The 25,336-nt window shown below is 32.2% G+C and overlaps 1 protein-coding gene across 1 annotated transcript in view; it reads left to right on the top strand.

Annotated features, from left to right (window-relative positions):
• LOC133188746 (WD repeat-containing protein 97-like) overlaps positions 1-25,336 on the top strand; it is a 61,615-nt gene that overhangs the window by 5,731 nt on the left and 30,548 nt on the right. The window contains exons 10-21 of the mRNA XM_061324236.1: positions 5,630-5,838; positions 6,329-6,401; positions 10,752-10,934; positions 12,488-12,535; positions 14,865-15,003; positions 15,544-15,650; positions 17,089-17,236; positions 17,788-18,040; positions 18,517-18,577; positions 18,821-19,077; positions 21,089-21,397; positions 21,613-21,963. Of these exons, the coding sequence (XP_061180220.1) occupies positions 5,630-5,838; positions 6,329-6,401; positions 10,752-10,934; positions 12,488-12,535; positions 14,865-15,003; positions 15,544-15,650; positions 17,089-17,236; positions 17,788-18,040; positions 18,517-18,577; positions 18,821-19,077; positions 21,089-21,397; positions 21,613-21,963 (2,138 nt within the window). The remainder of the gene's footprint in view (positions 1-5,629; positions 5,839-6,328; positions 6,402-10,751; positions 10,935-12,487; positions 12,536-14,864; positions 15,004-15,543; positions 15,651-17,088; positions 17,237-17,787; positions 18,041-18,516; positions 18,578-18,820; positions 19,078-21,088; positions 21,398-21,612; positions 21,964-25,336) is intronic.

The following is a 25,336-nucleotide window of genomic DNA, read 5'->3' as shown; positions in this document are numbered from 1 at the left end:
AAAATCAAAATTTGAACACTTTTTAATTGGTAAAATATCAAAGGATGTGGGAAGATAAGGACCTTATTTGGTTCTTCAATTTACCTATGGATCCAGTTAAGTTTAGATGCATATTTAAATTTTAAAACTATATCTTATAATAAGCATTGATTTTCATAAAATTCACATGCATATTTATAATTCCTTGTGAAGGTTACCTGGGTTTGACCCATTGCAATCTTCAACACATTTTTATCAACTTTAGGATGCCCTGGGAAATGTAGAGTACTTAGATACTTACCTTATGAAGATTTTTACACTGCATAGTTGTATCTTATTTATAATAGTGTACATACCTGTATAGCTACATGTATTTAGGCAATACAAATATATGTAGATGCATTTGAGGCTTAGAAGGCACCATTGATGCAACTTCAATCTTTAAAAAAATGAGTTTAAAAAAAAGTTTCTGTGATCATTGCATAAGCAAAAAATTATGTGTGTAAATAACATGTTCAACAAATTAACACGTGTTCATTAAAAATATCTATATTTGTGTAGAAATAAAAGGAAACATAAGACATTAATTTTATATAAAAATTGTAAACAAGAACTTATCATTAATAACACTTCATAATTTCAATATCAATTATTTTAGAGATAATTTCACATGCCAGCCAATCATTTTCTCTTGTGGATAACCCATACCGAAATAAGTTATAACTAAGTTATAACTTTTCTGTAACTTTTTTGTACCTCAAGAAAAAGTTACATTTTAGTTATAACTTTTCTGTACCTAAAATGGACTTAGCCATTTTTAGATGTAACTAAAATATAACTTTTCTGGACTTTGTCATTTTACTGTATAACTTTTTTGTACCTTTTTGAACTTAGCCATTTTCTGGTGTAACTAAAAGATAACTTTTCTGGACTTTGTCATTTTACTGTATAACTTTTTTGTACCTTTTTGGACTTAGCCATTTTCAGATGTAACTAAAACATAACTTTTCAGGACTTTGTCATTTTTCTGTGTAACTTTTTTGTACCTAATTTGGACTTAGTCATTTTGCAGAATGGCTACTTAGTTAAACTGAATATTTTTTTTTTTTTTTTTTTTTTTTTTACCATACACCTAAATTAAATTTTTTTTATATAACTGTTGAAATTTAATCATATAAAATAATAAATAAGCATAATTATATTAGTATAGTAATACAGTTTTACATACCTGTAATATCTACAGAGGATTATATGAATAAAAAGGTGGTGATGATTAAGGGCTACATAAAGGTTACCACTGTTTATATGCAGAATTTTCTTTATCTAAAAATTATTCATATAATGAATTGCATTATATACTGCTATTACTTACGCAGACATTTATTTTTCTGTTTTGTTGTGAGTTGAGATTTTTTTTTTTTAAAGAAAAAGGGGGGCTTCTTAGACATCTTTACTACCAATGTTTTACTCATCCATTGCAGTCCACAGCCACATCCACTGTTAAGTTCAACAGAAGAGATGTGAAGTTGAGACTTGTAGTAAATTACATCTGAAGTTGGGAATAAATCTCTCTCTAAATCTCTCTCTCATTAATAAATATTGTTGTTTAATTAATATTTGTCTTGTAAGTACTAGTTTCATCTAAAGTTGGGAATAATCTCTCTCTCTCTCTCTTTCTCTCTCAGAAAATACGTATTATATAGATTTCATGTTTTGTAAATTATATGCATGTACATCTTAAGGTGGAATAATTTCCCTAATTCTGGAGAAATATAAATGTTCAAGAGATATAAACAGTGGTCAAATGTTATAATCTCATGAAGTCATTTAATATTTTGCACAGATTTTTCTTCCTGTGCAAAACAGTGTTAATTTCCCCATTGTTTTCTCGTGACACAGGTGTTTGTACTAGATGACCTTTTTGGCCTACACTTCGTAAATTTCAGCTTGTGTATTACGCAATGGTACAATTTTACAAGGGTTGTTTGAAATCTAAAGTAAATCAATCGTAATATGGGTGGCTAGAAAGATAAACAACAACATACAGTGTGTGTATGTTCATTTATTAACAGATATTACGATGTTGGGAATAAAGACTGCCAGTTATATTAAGATTTAAGCAGAAGACTAGGACATGTGGATTTTATTATTTGCCTGATTAAATAACCCAGTTTTACTAGTTATTTTCATAAATAAATAAAATATTAAATTCAAAATGGCGGCAACGACACAAATATGGCGGCCCCGACGTCCGTTTTGTCCGTTTTGTTGGAACTCTGTTTCAAAATTTTAACACCAACTGGCTTTTTAATATTTAAGATAAGTTTCAAAATACACAATTATGTTTATTTGGATTTAAAATAAATTAATTATGAATTATTTATTTATTTTCAATCACGTGACTTATTCTAAGTCTCTGATTGGTCAACAACAGAGCGCGGATTTTTTCATGGACGATTTGAATGTTGGTGTGTTGAAAGTGTTGATAGAAAAACGATGACAAAATCATTCGGTAAGGCAATATTTATGTTAATATTTTGATGTTTTTGGTAGGAAATGTTTATTACCTCTAGATGGGCATTCAAAAAAGAAGAAATATGTAGAATGAACAAAATTCTAGGCATGTGAATCTCAGATTTCTTGTTTGTTTTGATTGGTATGTCAATGACAAAGACTGAAGTGAAGAAATTGAAACATACTATTTTTTCAGCATTTAGTATAGGAACAAAAAATGTTATTCTTTGTCATATTTAATTCTTTAAATATTCCTATAGATCAGTTTAATTATTAAATGACCTATATTGTGTAATTGTTTAACAGATTCTCTGAACTGTTTTAATATTGTACATATTGTAGCCTTTAAACACCACATGATCATAACATGATATAGTGTACTGAAATGAGTAAAATAAAATTTCTAATTTTTATTTAATTTCAGCAGTATACTGGTACATTATTTCTTTCCATGAGCATCTTATGTCTGTGCCAAGCTGGAGTGAAATCCTTCAAAAATATCACATGTTTTAGGTAAGTAAATAATCAAATCTTATTTTTATTTCAAATTCGATAAATCTAAAGCTAATTCCTATAAAGCTGTCAGGTTCTATATTGTTCTTTATGTTTAAAATTTTTTTTAATGCATGTTTATGTGATGAGCCTTGAGGTTGAATTTTCTCAATTACACAACAGAACTCTAATTCTTGTTTTCCAAGTTATAGATGCATATGCCTTGAATTTGAATGAATTGATATTAAAGAGTGGTTCCAATCTGATATGCTTTGAGTGCAGGAAACACTTCAACGTTTTTTTAAAAGAAAAAATTAAAATATTTAAAGTTTGAACCTTTTTAATTTTTGCAGAATTGAAGAAAAATGAAGAGAAGGTTGAAATTGCAAGCATATTTCAAATGAAGAATCGAACGACTACCAGTGCAGGCCATTGAGGGGCGCAAACCATCTGCCGGCCGGCCAAGTCCCTCGACCAGCTCGGCCAAATACCAGTGCAGCCTGTCGAGGGGGACATACTGCTGGCCGGCCAAGTCCCATGACCACTTAAGTCTACTACCAGTACAACCTGTCAAGGGGCGCAGACCGCTGGCCGGACGGCCAAGTCCCTCGACCAGCTCGGTCGACTACTGGTGCAGCCCGTCTTTAAATAATCCAGATAAAAATCACAACTGTACATCCACAAGGATACCTGTGCAAGGACTTGGGTGGTATGCAGCTAAGAACTGTGACCGAAATCACTGCTTAGAACCTTCTTTTTTTTTGAAGTACAGCTAGGTCATGGCGCTAACATGAAAAACTAGAGAGTTAAAATCTAGGCAGTGATGCCTATTTATAAAAGTTCACAAGAGTAGAATGCAGTTTACTAGGTAATTTTACAAAAACTCTTATGACTATATGCTAAAAAAATGTATTTTAAGAAAACAACCATTCTGAGAAATTTCAATCTGTTATGATGGCTTGATGAAAAATAAGGTAGACTTGAAAACATGAATGTGCATTCATTCAATTGTATTTGACAATGAACCAAGCTCTCTTAATCATGTTTATAAAATAAAATTGTAAGTGCTTTTAATTTTTTTTAAATAATCTTTTTTGTAAAAATTTTAATAATCTTTTTGTAAAAATTTTAATGAGTAGCTTTTTTAAAGCCTATAATTGAGTAATTCCACCACAGGTTAACATGAAGTGTATAATTTTATTGTAACTTTTATTAGGTATAACTTTTATTAGGTATAACTTTTTGTAGTTATAACTTTTTTTTAGGTATAACTTTTCTGTAACTTTTTCATAACTTTTTCATAGTTATAACTTTTCTGTAACTTTTTCATAATCTTTAAAGTTATAACTTTTCATGGGTATAACTTTTTTTAGTTATAACTTTTTCATAACTTTTTATTAAGTATAACTTTTTTATAACTTTTTAAATAACTTTTTCCGGGTATAACTTTTTTGTAACTTTTTCCACCGTTTATTTGGGTATAACTAAAGTATAACTTTGTAACTTTTTTATAACTTTTTGTATAACTTTTAATAAGTATAACTTTTTGTAGTTATAACTTTTTTGTAACTTTTTGCACTTGCTGTATTTATGTTGAAATAAAAAATGAAAACTTATACAAAAGTTATAACTTTTTTGTAACTAAGTTATAACTAAATTATACCTCACTTAAAACAGGCGGTTCCAAACTCCGATAACTTAGTTATAACTTTTTTGTACCTTTTTTTAGTTACAAAAGTTATAACTAAGTTATAATTTATTTCGGTATGGGTAAGTTTAGTCTCTTAATCTACTAATAGATATTTATTGTCACCTGCATAAAATTGGCATTTCAAAAGTTATTGTCAACAAGTCTTTTTTTCACACAAACAAGGTATATATTATCCAGATAAAAAATACTGTCATTTTATTTTAAATTAATTTAAAACTAATTAATGTTATGTAAATATCATGTAATTATTTTTAATAATTTCAAACATTTACTTCTATAGACATGAAAATATTATCCTATCTCCGCTATACATGTAATATATGTTTCATCACTCCCATTCAGTAATTCTTTTTTTGCTCTCGAACATCTATTATGCCTCACATTCTGCTATGTTATATAGTTTTGTGAGTGTTTTGTGCATAAAAAATTTAGTAGAGTAAAGGGAGAAATGGATTCCATAATGTGTACCAGTAAGTTACTGGTTTTCTCCAACTCTCATTCCTTAACTTTTTCATTGTACATACATGCTTAGACACTCTGCAAGCCGCTTGTGTTATGGACCTTGAGCTGGATAAAATCTGGTAACTAACTCACAATTAGTTCTTATGAAATGACTGATGGACATTCCAAAACTAGTTTAGGCTTTCCTTAATTATCCCCCCCCCTACATGCACACACCACCACCCCAGAAAATATAGTGAAGTTATCCTTCAGATTATGAGTTGATTAATAATAAACTATGGGGGATGAACATCATTAAATGCAACATCCACTTATATTAAAGAAATAAAAAAAAATGAAGTTAAAAACTTCACTGGGATATGAAATAGGTTGGTCATGTGATCCTGGTTGCTGTCTTTCATATTTTGGTAATCAATATATCGGGCTTCAAACATTATACTGACCTTTGGTTTTCTGATCATGGCTCTTCAGAGGCTTGTAACTATCTTCTGGTGTATGAGTATGTCCCAGACTTCAAGGCTGATGCCTGGGCAGCATTCAAACGAGGGTTAGCAACAAACACGATAGGTGACAATAGTTCCCAGACCAGCCGGGCCAAAACCATTCTCCTGGGTGGAAGGAAAGACGGTCACATCTGTGTGTTTGATTGGGATGACGGAAAAGTTATTTTTAGCATTGATGTAAGTGTTATTAAATGTTTTCTAATACTTAAACAGTTTCAAAGAAACTATTCAAGATATTATGCACTAGCTGATACATCTTCCATTTTGAATTTTGCCAATTACTTGAATTTACCATAAAATTCATCTATTTAAAAGAGACTACATTTAAGGAATTTTTTTTTAGTTTTGTGAGTGTTAATGTATAGATCAAGGAGGCTTGTAATTTAGGCATACTTCATGAAATGGGCTAACAACATTCACATACTAAAATATATTCCTTATTTTGCTTTTTATACATTTAGAACCCCAAAAAAATGCATTCAATATTTGAATCCCTCTGCCCTATATCGTTATATTTTTGTTACCATCTCAGTAGCCTTGTGTTTCCCTTTGTATATAAATAATGTGACTGCATGCAAAAATGTCATTCAAATCAATTTTGTAGTTGGTTATAGAAATATTTACATGTAAGTACATGTACATGATAGATTTATATTTTTTTTGGCAGGCTCATGGAGTAAAGGGAGTGTTAAGCATGAAAGCTAATTCCAAACAAGATCAACTAATATCTGCTGGCAAAGGTAATATCTGCAGGCTACAGTTGTATTTCTAGAATCATCTATTGAATTATTTAAGAATGCTTCTCTTTGCTCAGTTCTAAATTAAGTATACTGCATGATGTACAAGACCCGATCACTTGATGCATGTACATAAATCTGTTCATCAGTTTTCAGTTTTGATTTAAGGAATCACTGTCTAGTTTGTTGGGTATACCAGGGCATTAACAACAGTTGGAAATGTGGAATTATTTGCGCAATTGGCTTCACCTTGCCTGTTATGCATAAATTATCCCATGTTTCTAACTGTCCTTAAAGTACCTGGCATTCCCAACAAACTAGACAGTGATTCTTTATATTTATATGTGAAATAAATATGTAAATATAAGTAAAAAATGCTGTCTAAGAGATATGAAATATATGAGGCATTCCATGTTAATTTCCATAGTTCTTGTCCACTGATGTCAAATATAATGACAACCAAATGCAAATTGACATGCATAATAGTCACTTGATCTTCCACTTGGCGAAATTTGCATTCAGATGTAATTATTGAGAAATATATACATTTTTTTTGTTTGTCAAAAATAAAAACTGTCACAAATAATAAAAATACTTATTTCTACATATGGCTGCTAGTTCACTGATGGGCATGGTTTTAAAAAATCATGCACGGGGCAGGAGAAAGAGAGAGACAATGAAAGAGAAGTAGGTTGGGCTTAGAGCATGTGAATTTATGGAATCAAGAGCATGTAAATTTAAGAAATAACTGTCAGATTTTTTGTTTTATGATGATTATCAAGCAATTGCATTGTATGATAATTTTATGCAAAAACGCCAAAGGCTTTTATGCAAATTATCACACAAGCCAATTGCTTGATCACACCATAAAACCAAAAAATTAGACAGTGATTCCTTAAATCAACACACTTAACTTTCAAAGAGTTATCACAGAGAAAACACTTGGAAATGTAAATATGTATGGCTAGCTGCTATTAATTAAGAAAAATAACATTATATTATTGCAAATTGCTTCTCCCTCTGTAGAGTATGTTTTGATCAAGACCATTGGTTTGAACACTGATGTTCAAGATAGAACCTAGAACAAACAAGTACATGTATAGACCTAAATGTATCATAAGAACTTTTTCTTTTAGTTATTTTTAAAAGTAAGATCCATTGTTGACAAAATATGTCAATATCAAAATCTCCTAACCAATAGAAATAAGATTGATTGCAATATGTATAGACATTTTGATTGTAAATGTATAAAGTACATGTATTATGTATGTCAAGGGAAGTTTGAAGGACAAAACTTTTAGATAATTAATTTATTTTTCTTAAGAAGTGCATGTAATCTACAGTAAAATTATTAAATTGTTTTTATGAAAATTATCCATAATTTCATGCTCATGAAAAAGATTAGAGATGTTATTGGAGAGGAAACATATTTCTGATTCTTTTTTTTATCTGTACCGAAAATTTGGTTTTAAACTAAAAATGGCTTTTCAGCTTATGTATGAGGCAAATAGGAAAATGTTAAGTTACACTGCCATTCGTAAATGCCATAATAAAGAGAATCCAGTTGTTTTTTAATGAAATTCGTTTGGAAGATGGACACTTCACTCAAGCTTTTGTCTTAAAAAATCCAACTTTAAAGACCATTAAATATGGATCAGTAAATCAACACTGTTTACATAACTTTCTCTTCTGAACTACTGGGCTAGTATAAGCATTGCTAAAAGTGTCTTTATGAGTTAAGGAGATTTGATTTTGTTGTCACCTGCTTTCACTAAAATTGGGGGATATTAATTTGGGTCTATCTGTCCATCTGTCTGTCAGTGTGTAACACTTTCGTTTCCAGACAATATCTCAAAAAGTCTTTGAGCTTTTGGAATGAAATTTGATATCACAACTCGATCCCTATGGACTAAAGAAGACCCCTGTTGATTTTGAAGTCAAAAGTTCAGAGCTCAAGGTCATAAATTCATACATTTTGTCTATGTTTAGCACCTTCATTTCTGGGCAATATCTTAATAAACCTTTAATATCTTAATAAACCTTTGAGCTTTTGGAATGAAATTTTATATCACAACTCCTTATAGTCTATAGAAGACCCCTATTGATATTGAGGTCAAAAGTTTAAAACTCAAGGTCAGAAAATCAATTACATTGCGAATAACATTTTCCAGATGATAACTTAAGTTTCCTTTGAAATTTTTCCAATAAAATTTAATATTACAGTTTCCTATGGCCTAAAAAAGACCCCTATTTATTTTGAGGTCCAAAGGTCAAGATCATAAATTCATACATTCTGTCAGTGTGTAATACTTTAAAATATCTTAAAAAGCCTTTGAAAAGCTTTTGCAGTGAAATTTTATACCACTATACTACTTATGACCTTAAGAAGACTCCTTTTGGTTATGAGGTCAAAAGGTCAAGGTCAGAAGATCATACATTGCAAATAAGTTTTCAGACGATAACTGTAGTTTCTTTGAGCTTGTTCAAATAAAGGCTCATTTTAGCTTGGAATCATGGTAATTTAGAGAGACCAAAAAAAAAAAAAGTGAAGTGGCATAATTATATTCTCTCTGGAAACATATGAGGTCTGATTTTTACGAAAAAAAATGTAAGAGAAATTTTGTTAACGTTCCACATACATGTATATTTCAGTGTCATTTAATGTATTGACACATCCTAAAGCAGATGCAGGTCTCTTTGATTTATGGAACCTTTTTAGCTCACCTGAGCAAAAGGCTCAAGTGAGCTTTTCTGATCAAATTTGTCCGTTGTCTGTCGTCGTTGTCGTTGTTGTTGTAAACTTTTCACATTTTCATCTTCTTCTCAAGAACCACTGGGCCAAATTCAACCAAACTTGCCACAAAGCATCCTTGGGTAAAGGGGATTCAAGTTTGTTCAAGTGAAGGGCCATGCCCTCTTTCAAGGGGATCATTTAAAAATCTTCTTCTCAAGAACCACTGGGCCAGGAAAGATGAAACCTATGTGGAAACATCCTCAGGTAATGTAGATTCAAGTTTGTTCAAATCATGACCCCAGGGGGTAGGGTGGGGCCACAATGGGGGATCCAAGTTTTACATAGAAATAAATAGGAAAATATCTTTAAAAATCTTCTTCTTAAAAACAGTAAAGCCAAGATCGGTCATATTTATATGGAAGCATCCTCAGGTAGTGTAGATTCAAGTTTGTTCAAATCATGACCCCCGGGGTTGGGTGGGGCCACAATGGGGGATCAAAGTTTTACATAGAAATATATAGGAAAATATCTTTAAAAATCTTCTTCTTAAGATTAGCAAAGCCATGATTGGTCATATTTATATGGAAGCATCCTCAGGTAGTGTAGATTCAAGTTTGTTCAAATCAGGACCCCCGGGGGTAGGGTGGGGCCATAATGGGGGATCAAAGTTTTACATAGAAATATATAGGAAAATATCTTTAAATATCTTCTTCTTAAGAACAGCAATGCCATGATTAGTCATATTTTTATGGAAGCATCCTCAGGTAGTGAAGATTCAAGTTTGTTCAAATCATGATCCCCGGGGGTAGGGTGGGGCCACAATGGGGGATCCAAGTTTTACATAGAAATATATAGGAAAATATATCTAAAATCTTCTTTTTAAAAACAGTAAAGCCATGATTGGTCATATTTATATTGAAGCATCCTCAGGTAGTGAAGATTCAAATTTGTTCAAATCATGACCCCCGGGGGTAGGGTGGGGCCACAATGAGGGATCAAAGTTTTACATAGAAATATATACGAAAATATCTCTAAAATCTTCTTCTTAAGAACAGTAAAGCCATGATTGGTCATATTTATATGGAAGCATCCTCAGATAGTGAAGATTCAAGTTTGTTCAAATCATTACCCCGGGGATAGGTTGGGGCCACAATGGGTGATCAAAGTTTACAGAGGAATATATAGGAAAAAGTCTTTTTCTCAAGAACAGAAAAGCCATGATTAGTCAAATTGATATGGAGGCATCTTTGGGTAGTGTAGAATGAAATTTGTTCAAATGAGGGCCCCAGGGGTAGGGTGGGGCCACAATGGGGGATCAAATTTTTACAAATGAATATATGGGAAAAAAATCTGATGCTCAAGAACAACAAAACCATTTGTTATATTGATATGAAAGCATCATCAGGTAGTTTAAAATTCAACACCCCCCTCCCTGTAAACTTTTCAATACTGTATTGATTTTTGCTTTTTTTCCTAGCCAATGTGCTCAGGTGAGCGATATGGCCCATGGGCCTCTTGTTTGAGGATTTGGCCACAATAAAATCAGAAGTTTTATATAACACCAATAAGCATATGAAGCAATGCTTTCAATGCAATCTACATTGTGTTTTTCCATGCAGATAACATTATAAAGGTATGGCGTCTGTACCCTTTCGCTGAGGAAGCACTGGCTCCCTTGATGTCGTTTTATTGCGCTCACACCCCTGTTCACATGACCATGTTGAAGACAAATCTGTGTGTAGCATTCCAGGATCATGCCACAGCTACATATAATATTGTCATTTACAATCTCAAGGACAGAAGTAAGTGTTTTGTTTTTATTGGTAATATATTATGGCCTAATTAGCAAAAGGTTAGATGATACCTAGAGTACCTAGACCAAGGACATTTGATTGACCCTCAGTACCTATAGTACATTGATTATTGTATTGATTACAATGTTTCATATGAAAGTTAAACATCCTGTATGTTAATTTATTAAAAAAAAAATTAATATTAGAAAAAGGTACAATAGAATGTTTGTTAATCAAAAATAAGTGCCAACTTTGTAAAATGTTTTCCCCAATTTGAAGAAGGTTTATAAAGGTCCTTTTTTCCACAAGCTTAAAAAAGAGCAAGGGAGATAATTTGAAACCTGTCCATGGTGGTGTAATTTTGGGAATATTTAAATAATGAATGATGTCAGATACACATGTTTTAGCTATGTTTTCAGTTCCCACTTTCTATGGTAGGTTCAAAGTGGGGAGATCTTGTACCAGCTCTTGGTAATCTGAGTTCATATTTATTATTCTCTTTTTATTTAACAGACATCAAAGTCATTTATGCCATTTTAAAGCATAATGATTCATTTTTTTCATAAATATATTTTATAAGCAAATGAAAATCATGATGAATTACAAAGGCATTTATTCAAAGTTCCCTTGTTTAATTTTACATATAACAAGTTCTCTTAAAGGAATCTATAAAATTAAAATTGAAAAAAAAAGAAACAAAATAAAAAAAAGAGAAATGGATAATTTATGTTTATGATTCTGCTGAACATTTTTATACCCCCCTCCCCCCCCCCCCTTTCCAAAATAAAAAAAAATGCATGGTAATAAAACCATTAGACATTTTGGTATATGGTATCAATGACTGAGATGTCTGTTTTGGGTCACTTTAAGGTTTCACATTTGGAGGTCCTTTGTACAAAATCTATTATCTTTCTACTATTTTATTGCCATGTTGCTTTGAAAACCAGGTTTTCCTTTTTTTTAGTGTTGCAAACATGGAAAACATTTATGATGACTTTATTTTTCTAAATGTATGTACATATATCTAGAAAACAGGAAAACCCAGTTTTTAAAGATGTATGTGATGAGAAATATTATTATTATTATTATCTGTTATGGGTATGTGGATGTTTTTGTTGGGTTCAAATGTAAGCTAGGGAACTTAAGTTCAGCCATATCAGCATATAGACTTGTGTGCAAATCCAAAACGGTTGTAAAGACGTGCATGTCTTCAACTAGGGAACTTAAGCCATATCAGCATATAGACTTGTGTGCAAATCCAAAACGGTTGTAGAGACGTGCATGTCTTCAACAGCAATTAAGACTGTCATGCTTAAATACTTTCAATATTTTAAACCAGTCTAAATGAATGTCAAGTTTACTTTTAATTTACATTACTTTTTTGCTAATATATTTATTTTGATCCAACTGTTCAATAAATATTGCAAAGCATATCATATGTAATTGTAAGAACAGAAGTCATTTTCAAGATATTGTGTGTGTTTTATATGAGGAATTTGGTCAAGTTCTCTTAAAAACATCTTAATGCACCTTTTCATGGCTTTCTACACCAATGCTTTTAGTGTTTGGGGGAGGAATGGACAGCAAAAAAAGTTTAGAAATTCATTCCAGTAAGTGGAGAGGCTGAGATAACAAGCACTTTTAAATAATGCACACAGTTCACTCCCTTTGATCCAGCACATCGGTGTTCATGTTCTGTTCATAAAATATAATGTTAGAGAACTTTCATGTTGTGTTGACATAAAATGTAATGGTAGGAGAATTTAAGGATACATCAGGTGGAAAAAAGAGTGTAATATTATAGAAAATGATTTTAAATGTCTTCTTAAAGAATTTAACAGAAGGAGATGACATTTAATTGTTAAACTAATTTGATTATATCTGATTTTTACAATAAATTTCTTTTACAATAATTTATGAACAGAAAGATAACATAAGTTACCTTTGTTGCAAATGAATCAAAATACTAAGCTTTATTCATAATATGGGTATATCTGAATTAAACCTTGGATTTTGTCACAGTTGTGTTTTTCTTTGAATGTCACGAATGTTTAATTTGTATGCTCTTTTATTGCTACTTTATAAATATTTTGAATCCTTGTGTAAGATGATGGGATTTGCATAACATTGACCAGGTTACCCACCCAATTTAACTGTCTGTACCCTTTAACTATTTACAGTTTTTAGCATGCCTAAAGGAGAAACAGGTGATAGAAAGCACACAGCATTTCATACCACAGATATTATATATACAGTCTTGATATCATTCATTTAGATCTTTTTTTTCTTTAGTTGGAACAGTTTTCTGAAGCATCCTTTACTATAATATTAAACATGAAATATTAACTGGGGAGGTTTTATTGGTTCTCGAAGTGACTTACAGAAACTATTTTATCTCTCAATTCCTAAGCTTCCATTTTGCTTTACATTTTCTTTGTAATAATCATGGAGTTGGTGAATTTTAGTGTTTTCTTTCATTTTATTTCAAATTTTCTAAATCTTGATTTAAGAAATGAAGTGTTTTGGTAATTTTTTTCATCTGTTTTTTAAATGTTTTTATTCAGATTTAGATTTTTGTAGGTATTAACTTTGCCCTGACAATTTGTTTATACTTATGTACAAGATTCACTAGTCAGATATTATTCATGATAGATTTTAGGTGCATGAATCAATTACAGTTATTTAATTACATAGTATACTGAAAACATTGACATTGTACGAGAATTGGTAGCCAGCATGTATATATTTATAGTCATCAAAAAGCTGCATGTACATGTATTTGTTCATGTATATACATGTATATACATGTATACACGTATTATACTTGAGAAATATTTTTGGGTACCTCTTCAAGCAATACTTTGCAGGATAATTATTCAAAGATTTGAATAAATCTGCACCATAAATTAGATTGATTTACCCAGTTTACATTTTTGTAAAATTGAATAATTGTCTGTAGAAGAGCTAAAGGAAGATGATCAGGAATGTGAGTTGTCTCCCTTGATGGGAACTTTTTTGGCAAATAACACTAAAATCTAGCAATGGCAGTTTTTTTTTGTGGAAAAGATGTTTTAATGCTTTATAATCTGTTTGTAAGCCAGTGATTAAAGTTGTTGAATGTGATATCATAATTTACTGGTATTTTTATAATTAACAAAATAAGATGTATATGCATGCAATATTAATGCATGAGTTGTGAAACTTGAAGAGGTTTAAATTCAGCTTGATTATAATTAATAATAATTATAGTGAACATAAATTGTGTGTAATATTTGTGAAGTCCTTATGTCTTTAAAAAAAAAAAACTTGAAATATATAATTTATTTATTACTGCTTATAATGCATGAAAAGTTTAAGAAATCATTTACCTAGATTTAACTCTATCAAAACCCCTTCCGATTTTTATTTCCTGATTTTATTTTGTTTGTTTTTTCCCCAGAAAATAACTGCACAATTAAAAAAAATGTTTCAATTTGAAATGAGGAGATTATGAAAGTTATGATTCTAGATAGTTTTTATAACTTCGTGAAAGGTAAGGTGCATGTACTTGGTGGAATCAAGATTAATACCAATAATTTCTACCTGATACTTCTAATTAATACTCAGTTGTGTCCTGGAATCAAGTTACTAATCAACCTGCTAACTTTAATCATTTTTTCCATTTTCAGAAATATTTCATGTAAATAAATTATTCCCTTTCTCAGAAATCTTTTTCCAATAGAACCATTCATAATTTTTTATTATCTCAGTAAATTAAAAAAAAAATCATTTGATTTCCACATGTTTGAATCAAACAATTGTAATTGTTAAAAATTTTAGTGATTTTTTTTTTTTATGAATCAGAATTTTGTCAAATTTTAAGTGATACATGTAATAGTTTCATTATAATGATAATACAATTAGGTAGATTTCCTGACATACTTAGTATGCTATTTTTAGACCGCTATGACCACCAGCCAGATGATGACCACACAGACACAATCACAGGACTGACCAGCTGCCAGAGAATGAAGCTGTACGCCTCGTCCAGTCTGGACGGCACAATCCGAATCTGGGACGAAACCAATAACCTGATCAGGTAAATAAATACCCGACTCACTCGCCAAAAATCAGCTCAAAATTGTCAGGCATGTAGGAAAAGGTCTGAAAAGCCAAGTGAAACAGACTGACTGACAGATAAACAGACAAACAGACAGGATGGGCAGAAAGGAAATCTTCAGTCCCCCCCCCCCCCCCCCAGTTCACTTAGAAACTTGACTTCCCTGACTTTATCCCTGTTGATTCCATGGGTATCGAGCATAGGGCCGCATAAAACACCTCGCCAATGGACTCTATTCTGGACTGCTTTCTTGAACTAGATCCAAGTAAATCCTGTCTCTCTTGTTCCTGCTTCTATAGATCTTCTCCCGGTTTGCCTGGGTCTCCCAACACTCCCTTTTCGGATTCCATTCAAGAGCCTGCTTGGTTAAGTTGTGTGGTGATTTGCATGTTTGGATAGATAGGAAGCTAATAAATCTTATATGGATATATTCACGTCTTTTTCTAAAGGAAAATTTGTCATTTGAATTGTTGAAGGTAAAAAAAAAAGGATATGAAACAATAGAGTCCTTTCTTACAGACTGCTGAAGTTGAAGACCATGCCATACAGTGTGGGATTTTGTAGTGAACGGGGGGATCTTCTAGTCGGGATTAGTCATCATCTGTACAGAATCCCATATACTGCATGTAAGTTTTTAATAAAAATAATTGTCAGATCTAATTAGAAGTCGTTTATATTTGGCATGTCAGAAGTACACAAAAATATTTGCATTTTCTGTGTTTTTCTACTACACCAACTAAGAAATCAATATGAATGCCATTTTCATGCATGTGTACTTATGCGTAGAAATATAAATGGAGAAAGTGATGTGACAATGAGGCTACAGAGACGTAAATGAAAATATTACTATATAGGACAGTGAGTCTCGAAATTCAAACATTAAAAGTATTTTTGCTACTTTTTTTTTTTTTTACGTTTTACAGATAAGGATTTTTTTTTAGTTTTAAGTGAATTATTGGTGTGTATATCACACAGACTTGCATGTAAGCATATTTTTCATGAAGTGCTAGCGCACTTCATGAAATATGCCTATGTGACAATTAAGTCTGTGTGATTTCGAACGAATATCTCACACAAAGCAGAAAAACATTCCTTATTTAATGCACATGTTGAGTTAATTTATTAAGCATGCATGCAGTCTAAAAACTGCTTATAGCTAACATTTTCTTTGAGGAAAGTCTAAGTGACCTTTAAATTTTATTGAGTAGGTGTTGATATTATTTGTGCATTATAAAATTTTTTGGTCAAATGCTAGTGGAGGATATAACAAAACAGTTTAAATTGACTGAGATTCAGGCAAATCTTATTTGTTGGATCCTCATGCAAACAAAAGTTGCATATTAAGTCTTTAATTAATTTGGATTTGGGCATCATTCTTTTGTTTAGGTTAAAAAAAAACCATAAGCTGCTTTCTTACTCTCTCAATAACTATAATATTACAATACTGGTATTTAATATGATATCACAAACATGCACAAAAAGTATTTAAGACTTGGAGAAAATATTTGTGGAATTGAAGTACAGTAAAACACACATATAACAAAGTCCCAGGGATGGACGATTTTGGTTCATTATAAACGTATTTTGTTAAACCTGCTTAGTTTATAATATATTTTAGAGCCAGGGGAATGAAAATAACTTCGCAGTAAGCATCAATGCATTATAAGCGTGTTCGCTATAAATGGTTTTACTGTACATGCATGTATATTTACACTGTTTAGTATATATATACTGTGGAATCGTATCATTGTTCTTGGGGGTCAATGTTCGTGGGTAACCGAGATTTTACTGGTTCATGGGGACTAAATCTCATGGGTAAATTGTATGTTTTATTAAGATAGCTAACTCTTCAGTGTTCAATGCATGTGTGTTTCAATGTACATGTGGATGTAAATTCATGCATGTGTAAGGATTTCCTACGAAACTGATCCCCCATGAACAATGATGATTCCACAATATGCTATGGCCATGACTGATATGAAGTATAGATACTAGTAGTCTTTAAGTATTTGAAATGATTATTTCATCTTTTTAACAAATTGACATCAGAATTGTTTTATATAGATTTGCCCAAGTCATACATATTTAAGATGGTGTCCATGAGATTTGCTGACCCTAAGCCTGAGGCACCGTTTACTCTAGATGAAGACCAAGTCAACAAACTTTCAAAGAGGGAATATACACGCCTGAAAAAGTCACATTCCTCCTTCAAGTAAATGGTTTTAATGTTGGAATTTTTCCTTGGATGAACTTATATTGAACACCCCCCCCCCCCCCCAGTTACTGAAGCATTTTAGTTTTTCCCCCAGTCCTTTGAAAGAAGCCCACACAAAAAGGCTCACACAGTCTCTCTTTTTTTTTAATTTGAGCTCATTTAGGAAAGAAGAAGTGATATCTCTTGCAAGATGCAAAACTATTTTAGGAATACTAACAAATAAATATCAGGAAAAAAACTTACTGTAGAATAATCATTGTTTGTGGAGGCCGGACCAATGTTTGGTTTCATTGGTCACCCTTACCCATAAATTCACATCCCTATAAGCCATATAACTTTGTCAAAGTATCCCACTGAGAATCTTCTGTATATACAAGTTACCCAGAAAATTATGTCTCCCATGAACCAATTAATTTTGATTTTCTGCAAGCATTGACCCCATAGACAAATTGAAAATGATTCCAGATGACAGATGACAGATATTAAAAAAGAGGTGTCATGTAAGTTAACATCAACATTCTTACCATAATATTTTTTTTTAATCTAAGATACAATCAGTTTGAGGACATTCTTACAAAAGAGGAGGAGGAGGAAGTGAGGAGGGAGCAGAGGATTAAGGAGGAGGCCTTCTCCAAACTGAGGGCCAGGGAGGAGGAGCTAGAGAGGATCAAGGACAGCCTCATCAAGGCAGAGAGGACCAAGGCCATGGAGAAGAAAAAGAAGGAAAAGAAAGATGTTCACATCAGTAGTGAAGCCTTCATCAATTACTTCAAGATGTACTATAGCAAAGAAAGGCCACAGGTGGGCTGTGTTTTAATGTTGTTCATGTCTCACTCAGAAGATTGTGTGAAAAAAAAATCACTGTAAGATTTATAGGAGTGGACAGTATTCCTCCCCATCTCTCTCTCACACCCCTTCTGACAACAAATGTGGTCTGGATCTGTTACTGTAACTCTGGTAAAATTTTCAAACACATTATATATAGCATTTATTTGGAAGGCATGTATTGTCGTGAAGTACTTGAGAATGTCTTGAAGTCTTAAAAGTGCATAAAATTAACCTTTTCAAAGCAACAATATATTAATTTATGATGCCATACTCCCCCAAAAATTAGACAGAATTTTGAAAATCAAGTTTTCCTTATCAGCAAAGTGCTGATTATGAATGGAGGAGGATAGAACGATTCAGGTTTTGCACTTGGTTGTAAATACAACTGTTTTTCATCAAAAGTTTTAAAACAATTTGAAAGTACATGCAGTTACTCTCTCTTGGTGCAGCTTCCACCTGAAAATCCCTATGCTTTGGAGGACTTTTTGAGAAGAGGTGAATTTGAAGAAGGTAAATTTAGCTTTAAAGGACTACAAGGGATAATGTCATAATATGTCCCATAAAAAGTTAAATTTTCAAAATTCTCAAAATTGTCACTCTTAATATATAGAAGAATTGACAATTTACAAAAAATATGACAAAATTGCTCCCAGTAAACTCCCGGGGTGCCTAGTAAAAATGTTTTTACTATGAAATTAAGTTTTATTGTGTTTAGCTTTAATGAAAAAAATTTGAAACAATTTTGCTTTGCAGAGGAGTACCCATGGATACCAGAAAAGGAACCAACAGGGTTTTTCCCCCCTATCAACAAAGCCTCAAGGCCTGCCACTGCTGCAGAGGAACCCCTCATGCCTGCATACCAGAGCGCCACATCAAGTGGTTACGTGCCAAACTCGGTTTTGGTCAAAATTCTATGGCCTCCTCCTCCTCCGAAGCCAGAAAAATCTCAAGATTCCTGGCGTCCACCATCTTTGTCTCAAGGTCAAATGGATGAAATAGAAAAAGAAAAGGTATTACTATATTTATTTTTTGTGTATATTAATTGATAAATGTATTTCAGTTATATCAAATTGACTGAAAGCTTTAATTTATTCCCAGTGAGTGAAATTGTGTAGTATATTCCCTACAAGAGTGGAAATTTAGCTCCCTTGATGACTTTGGTTTATTCCCTTAGATAGTAGTTTGTATGTACCAGTATTTTAAGTAAACTTTAGACAAGTTTTACTGATGTCCCCTTCCACTTCCCACCTTTATTTCAAAACTTAGAAATCCCATATTATAAAAATATTTTTTTTTTATATCAAGTACAGGTACAGGATCTGGTGTCAGGCATTTACTTTGACGTTCATTCTCAAAATATTTTATTAAAATTAGCCCACAATTTTTTGGCATTTCTGCATTACCTACATAAGCAAAAGCAAAGATATTCACTAGGTATAAATGCCACTTACGCCACTTGATGAAAACACAAGGTAATCCATGAAATTCAAAATTTCATCTATTCCATTGTATTGGTGTTCAACTTTATTGTTTATAAATGTAAGTCTTAGCTGATTTTCTTGACCTCCATTGTTACTTTTATAAACAGCATAGATGGAGCCGGTTATTGGGTATACAGGTACGCTTCAACCTTAATTGTTATTTTTCTTTCCTTATACTCTTGCCTATTCAAATTACAGTAGTTAAGAAATATACTGTATTCATTGAAATGTTTGCCCATTTATCCATCTCTGTCCTTAAACTAATGATACGAATTAATTTATGTCTAAATATTTCAAAAGTATTTAGTAAAACTGATTTATGCAAAAGTTTTTTTTTATTTAAGGGCAGAATTGGAAAAGGGGCATAACTTTCAGAAAACAAACTTCCACTTAAAATATCCTTCTTTTTGCACTTGGAAAATGGTCCTGTTACAAGTCTCTTAATGAATAATGAATTTGGAGAAATACAAGTTTCTTTTACTAACTTCTGTTTATACATATATTCCTATTGTCATATGACACAGAGAATTGATCAAATTTTAAACATGTATTCCCATTCTAATATTGTTTCATCTTTTTTTTGTGTTTGACCCCTATTTATTATGATAACAAAGGTGGATGTTTGTGTATAAAGCATAGAAAAAAAATAGTATTTTTCAGTTAGGGTAGTCCACATTGAAATAAATTTTGCATCATATCAGGCATATCACATCCATATGATAGCAGCTCTTTTTTGTGAAGTATGTAAGTTAATGATTTCTAGAATATATTTCTGAAATAATGAGAATTAAATCAGAGGAGTCCAGTTTCCCGAGTAATTGTTCAATGAAATAATATTTTTCACATTTGTATTTCTTTTATATCTTTAAACTAACTAATGTACATTGTACATGTATATATATATTCACTATTTTTTTCCTCATTTTAAATATTTATCATTGCTACATGTAGATAGATATATTTAGATAGAATTTTGTTTATTTTAATTTAAAAGAGACAAGCAAGAACTACAAGACTGCTTGAAGAAACATCAGCTGCTAAATTTTTTTTGTACATGCAGATGTAGTTGATTGATTAAGCAATATCTGATATCAATACCCAGAGTTTCTGGAACTCATTGATATCCATTGTAGCCAAGCCATAGTTTTCTCTAGATAATGATTTAAATTTTAAATAATATCTGATATCTGACTTTTAAAAATTACCATCAGCCATTACATGTATATGTACATGAATTACTTCATCCAGATTTAGAACATGTTTTTAATAGAATTCAGAATACCTTTCAAAGAAATTTTAATTTTGATAAGAACTCCATGTGAAATTTTAAAATTTATTCATTTTGAAATGACTATTTAGGAATATGGAACCAACGGAGTATGAATTTCATATGACCTATTTCATGTATCTTGGTAACATTACACTAATTCACATAAACCAATTTAAAAAGATTTTTAAGTACATGTACATGTGCAGTTACAAGTTTTCTGATGTAAAAAGCTGAAGATTAATTAGAGCTTGTCTTTTAATGAAAAAAAAGGAGCCAGTTGAAGAAGAAAAAGAGTTGACAGTTGATGATCTGGTCCCAGAGGAGGTAGTGGATCAGGACCGAACACTTATCATTGATGACTGGGAAGATGAAAAATCTGCTCCGCAGAGTCCAGTGCCTTCTAGTGGTACCAGGACCCCTGTTTATACCCCACCCAGGAAGGAGGTCACATTTAGCAGACAGCCAACAGTCCATGTGATAGAGACCCCTCCCAAAACTCCCACCCCTCCAGCCTCTTCCAGACAAAGTTCACTGATGTCCAAGTTCAACGAAATGCTGACCAAGAAAGAAGAAGAAAAGGTATATGGCATGATGTTTCAAGTTGCTATCATTTTCTGCATTTTGATGTAGGGTCCATTCATGTGAAATACAGTAAATAAAATCATGATTCACATTAATAATGGTTTTCATTAACCAGATATTTCCCATGAACAACTTAAAGCTTGCAGCACAGCATTATATTCATGATACAATCTTTTTGTATTTTAACTCTTTTTTTTAAAACTAATTTTCAGGAGGATGATGAATCCACAGTGACCATGACACCCCGATCGCCAGTAGAAACAGAGCCTTCAGGCACTGCATTCAAATCACCAATGAAATCTACACTTTCCGATAAACCTCCTAGTGAACCTAAACCCCCCTCAGCCCCTCCACCTAGGAGGGAAGTTAAACCCCTGAAACCTCTTGTAAAATACACCAAACCAGCACCCCCTTCAGAACCCTTGCCACCAAAGCCCAGACCTGTGGCACCACCTCAGAGAGAACCGACACCACCCCGTCCAGAGACACCACTTCCTGGTTTTGTTACACAGTTCAAGGGTGCGGAGTGGTTTGAAAAATTCTTTCCAGATGCTGGCGAAACGGTAAGATTTCTGTCTTGTAATTCTTTGATGCAAAAGTGTAGGATAAAAGTAACTACATGTAATGGGCCTGCTTTATGAAGGAAACAAGTTCTTATTTCTTGATTATATTTTCTATTATCAAATTTACTTAAAAAAATATTATAGCTCTATAAAATATGCATTTCATTATACATTATATAGTGATAACTTTTTTAAAGACTAAAAGTCAAAATGAGTGTATTTTTAATCCTTAGGGATTCAATCTAAATGTAATGTAAAGGGTAAGGTTAAATTGTCTCATTTTTCATGGCATTTACAATTGGCATTTGGTATAAATATCACCAACATGTTGACTACCAAGGATAAGTGTCTTAGTTTCAACCTTAATTATACCCCCCGCAAACGAAGTTTAGGGGGGGGGGGGTATATTGGAATCAGCTTGTCCGTCTGTCTGTCTGTCTGTAGACGAGATTTTGTCCGGACCATTTCTTGGAAACTGTTGCAAGGATTTGTCTGAAAATTTGTACACTTATTCTTTGCCATATGAAGGTGTGCACCTGGTATTTTCATCATGATTGGATAATTTTTTTGCATTTTACAGGTGTTTTTTTTTCATTTTTATTATGTGGTTTTGTCCGGATCTGTTCCCAGAGACTATTGCTTAGATTTGTATGAAAATGTGCACCTGGTATTTTCAACATTATTTGATAATTTTTCTGCATTTTAGAGGGTTTTTTTTTTCATTTTTATTGACTTAGTCATTTCGGGTTCATGTCTAAGGTTTGAGACATAGAATCTAGAACATCTGTACAAAAATGTGAACTACAGCTTAAAACTATTCATTAGAACTAAAAAAAAAAAATCACAAAGTATTAAAAACAGTTTTTACATTACACAGCAGATAGTGTAAATCCATTTGTCTCTTGGGAGTAATGAGTGGACATGCATCCAGTTAAAGATTAATTAATGAGTTCAGTGTGGGAAGCTGTTAGGGCATCTCTGATCAAGCAGGTCTTATCTATATCTCCTGGGAATTAGGCAGAAAGAAATAAAGATCTTTGTTGTCTAAGTCTCTTAATTGTTATTTATGTCTGTCAAAATACATAGTTACTGGAACCAGCCTTTTATTTTTAGCCGGGCTCATTGCTTGAAGAGCAATGGCCGGCTTATGTTACGGTGTTCAACCGGAAATGCTGCTTCCTCACCGCCAAATTAAATACATGTACAAGTAAGAATATAGTACGTATGCTCAACCACCTTTGAGGCAATAAAACACTAAATTAAACAAATTTAACTTAACTAACAAAGAATTTCTCTAAACAAAACAAAACATTAATGGTAATATACTTTCTCCATTTTTCTTTGATTTATTAGAAATATGCAAAAGATTTTCACCAGATCTCCTTGTCTGGGTCACATTTTATAAATTAAGGTTGTGTTACCAGGCTAACACTGATGCGGGGAGCACATGACCCGATGTACACCTTTATGCAAAACTCCCCGCTGAGGACTCGTCTGCACATAAAAGTTTGACCTTCTGGATCAATGTTCATTTACTTATGTACTGTAAGTGGCGTAAGACACGAAACAACAAAAAAAATGTTAAATTCAAACTACGTTTTATTTTTTTTTTTTTAAACATTTTTAATTTATACTATATGCAATATATTTTTGTGTTACATATTCTTTTAGTGTCTGAACTTGTTGTTATTCATCTGTTATTACAATGTACATGTATGTTTCATGTAAAACGGTCTTTGTTCACTACTCTGTAAATGAGCCCGGCTCTCTGTACTTCTGAGTACTTTGATTAAAATGAGTTTGATATAAAGGTATTAAGATCAATTTGATTTTGTATAATTAATTATGATATTTTTTTTTCAACAATCAATTTGCAGAGTGTCATGTCTCACAAAGATGACAGATAGTTGCAAACTATTTTTTCAATGTAATAAAAAACACTGTAATTACTAGTATTGATGTTTTATTAGGCTGCACCTTAGTTTCATTCATTAAAAAAAAAATATAATGAGTAACTAAATTTTCACTCTAAATGTTTAAGCAAATTGTGAACACCTCTCACATCTAGAAAACGTTAGTGATTTGGTACCTTCTCTGAAAAACCCAGCGGGGGGTATTTGCCCCTTTTGGACAGTTCTAGTTTGAATTTTAAACTAATGTCTCAACTTTGATATCTTTATTCAGGGATATCACAAAGAATATTTATATATACCCTGCCATGAATATGGGCGGGGCATATAGTGTTTGTCATGTCTGTCTTCAATCCTTCTGTCCGTCCTGTCACACGTACTGCATTTAGCCCAAAAACTATTTAAGATATTTAAATCAACCCTCATATGCTGATACTTAAGAAATAAACAACAACGTTAAAAAAGTTCCCTGGGAAATCAACTTGATTCGTCGAATGATCAAATCCTGTGAAGCCCAAAGGGCTTCTCAGAAGATTTGATCACGTACCAACCAAGTTCATTTCCAAGTGAACTTTTTAACATTGTTGTTTATTACTTTTATTTACATTTGAGACGGAAATTCTGAAAAGAACTGCATTTATTACATGAACGGCCGCCGTATTGCTATGTTGTGACATGCAATGACCTAGAAGCTGTTTGGTATTGAGAGTTCGCCTCGCTCCAATATTTGAATACTTACATTGATGTTCAGCAGTCCAGTTCACGAAATATCTGTTCATAGTGAAAAAACAATGATTGCTACTGAGAATAATCTTACTATTATTGTATGAGTTCTTTGTATATGAAGTCAAAAGCGGTGGTATCGTCTTTAGTTTACATACATGTAGGCCTACCTTCAAAGGAATTTCGGGTTAAAAAGGTAAGCGTGATTATAGGCTTATTAAAAACATTCTTCACACCGAAGAAAGAACTAATGATCATTTGTTGAACGAAGAAAAACATATATGTTTCAATAATTTTATCTTTTTTATGCTTTAACGGTTTAGAAGTTCTGAAACCAGTGTCACCGGGACAGAAATATGTAGACAAGATATCATCTCGCTGTGCGATTCGGTCACACCATGACCTCTGACCCCCTAATAAGTTAATTCATACAGAATTGAACATATTTTCTCTTCAATAGGTTCATCTAAGAAAAATATTTCCAAATGTAAATAAATATTGTTGAAAGCTATTCATATGCATCAACATTTTTTGACTTTGACCTTTCCTTTCCTTTGACCTAGCTTGCATTGACCTCACTTTTCAAAAAGTTTGTGTTTAGCTCATTTTCAAAGATACTATTCAAAAATATTTCTATCAGACTTAATATGCTGATACACATTGGTGAGAGCTACAGCTTGTATTCAATTTCATCAACTTTTTTAACCTTAAGCTTTCCTTTGACCTTGACTACACTTTTC

This window comes from Saccostrea echinata, unplaced genomic scaffold (assembly GCF_033153115.1).
Source record: "Saccostrea echinata isolate AGI-Se365-2 ecotype Australia unplaced genomic scaffold, CSIRO_AGI_Sech_v1 ptg000016l, whole genome shotgun sequence".
Taxonomy (NCBI): domain Eukaryota; kingdom Metazoa; phylum Mollusca; class Bivalvia; order Ostreida; family Ostreidae; genus Saccostrea; species Saccostrea echinata.
This window is presented reverse-complemented; position numbering and strand designations above follow the sequence as displayed.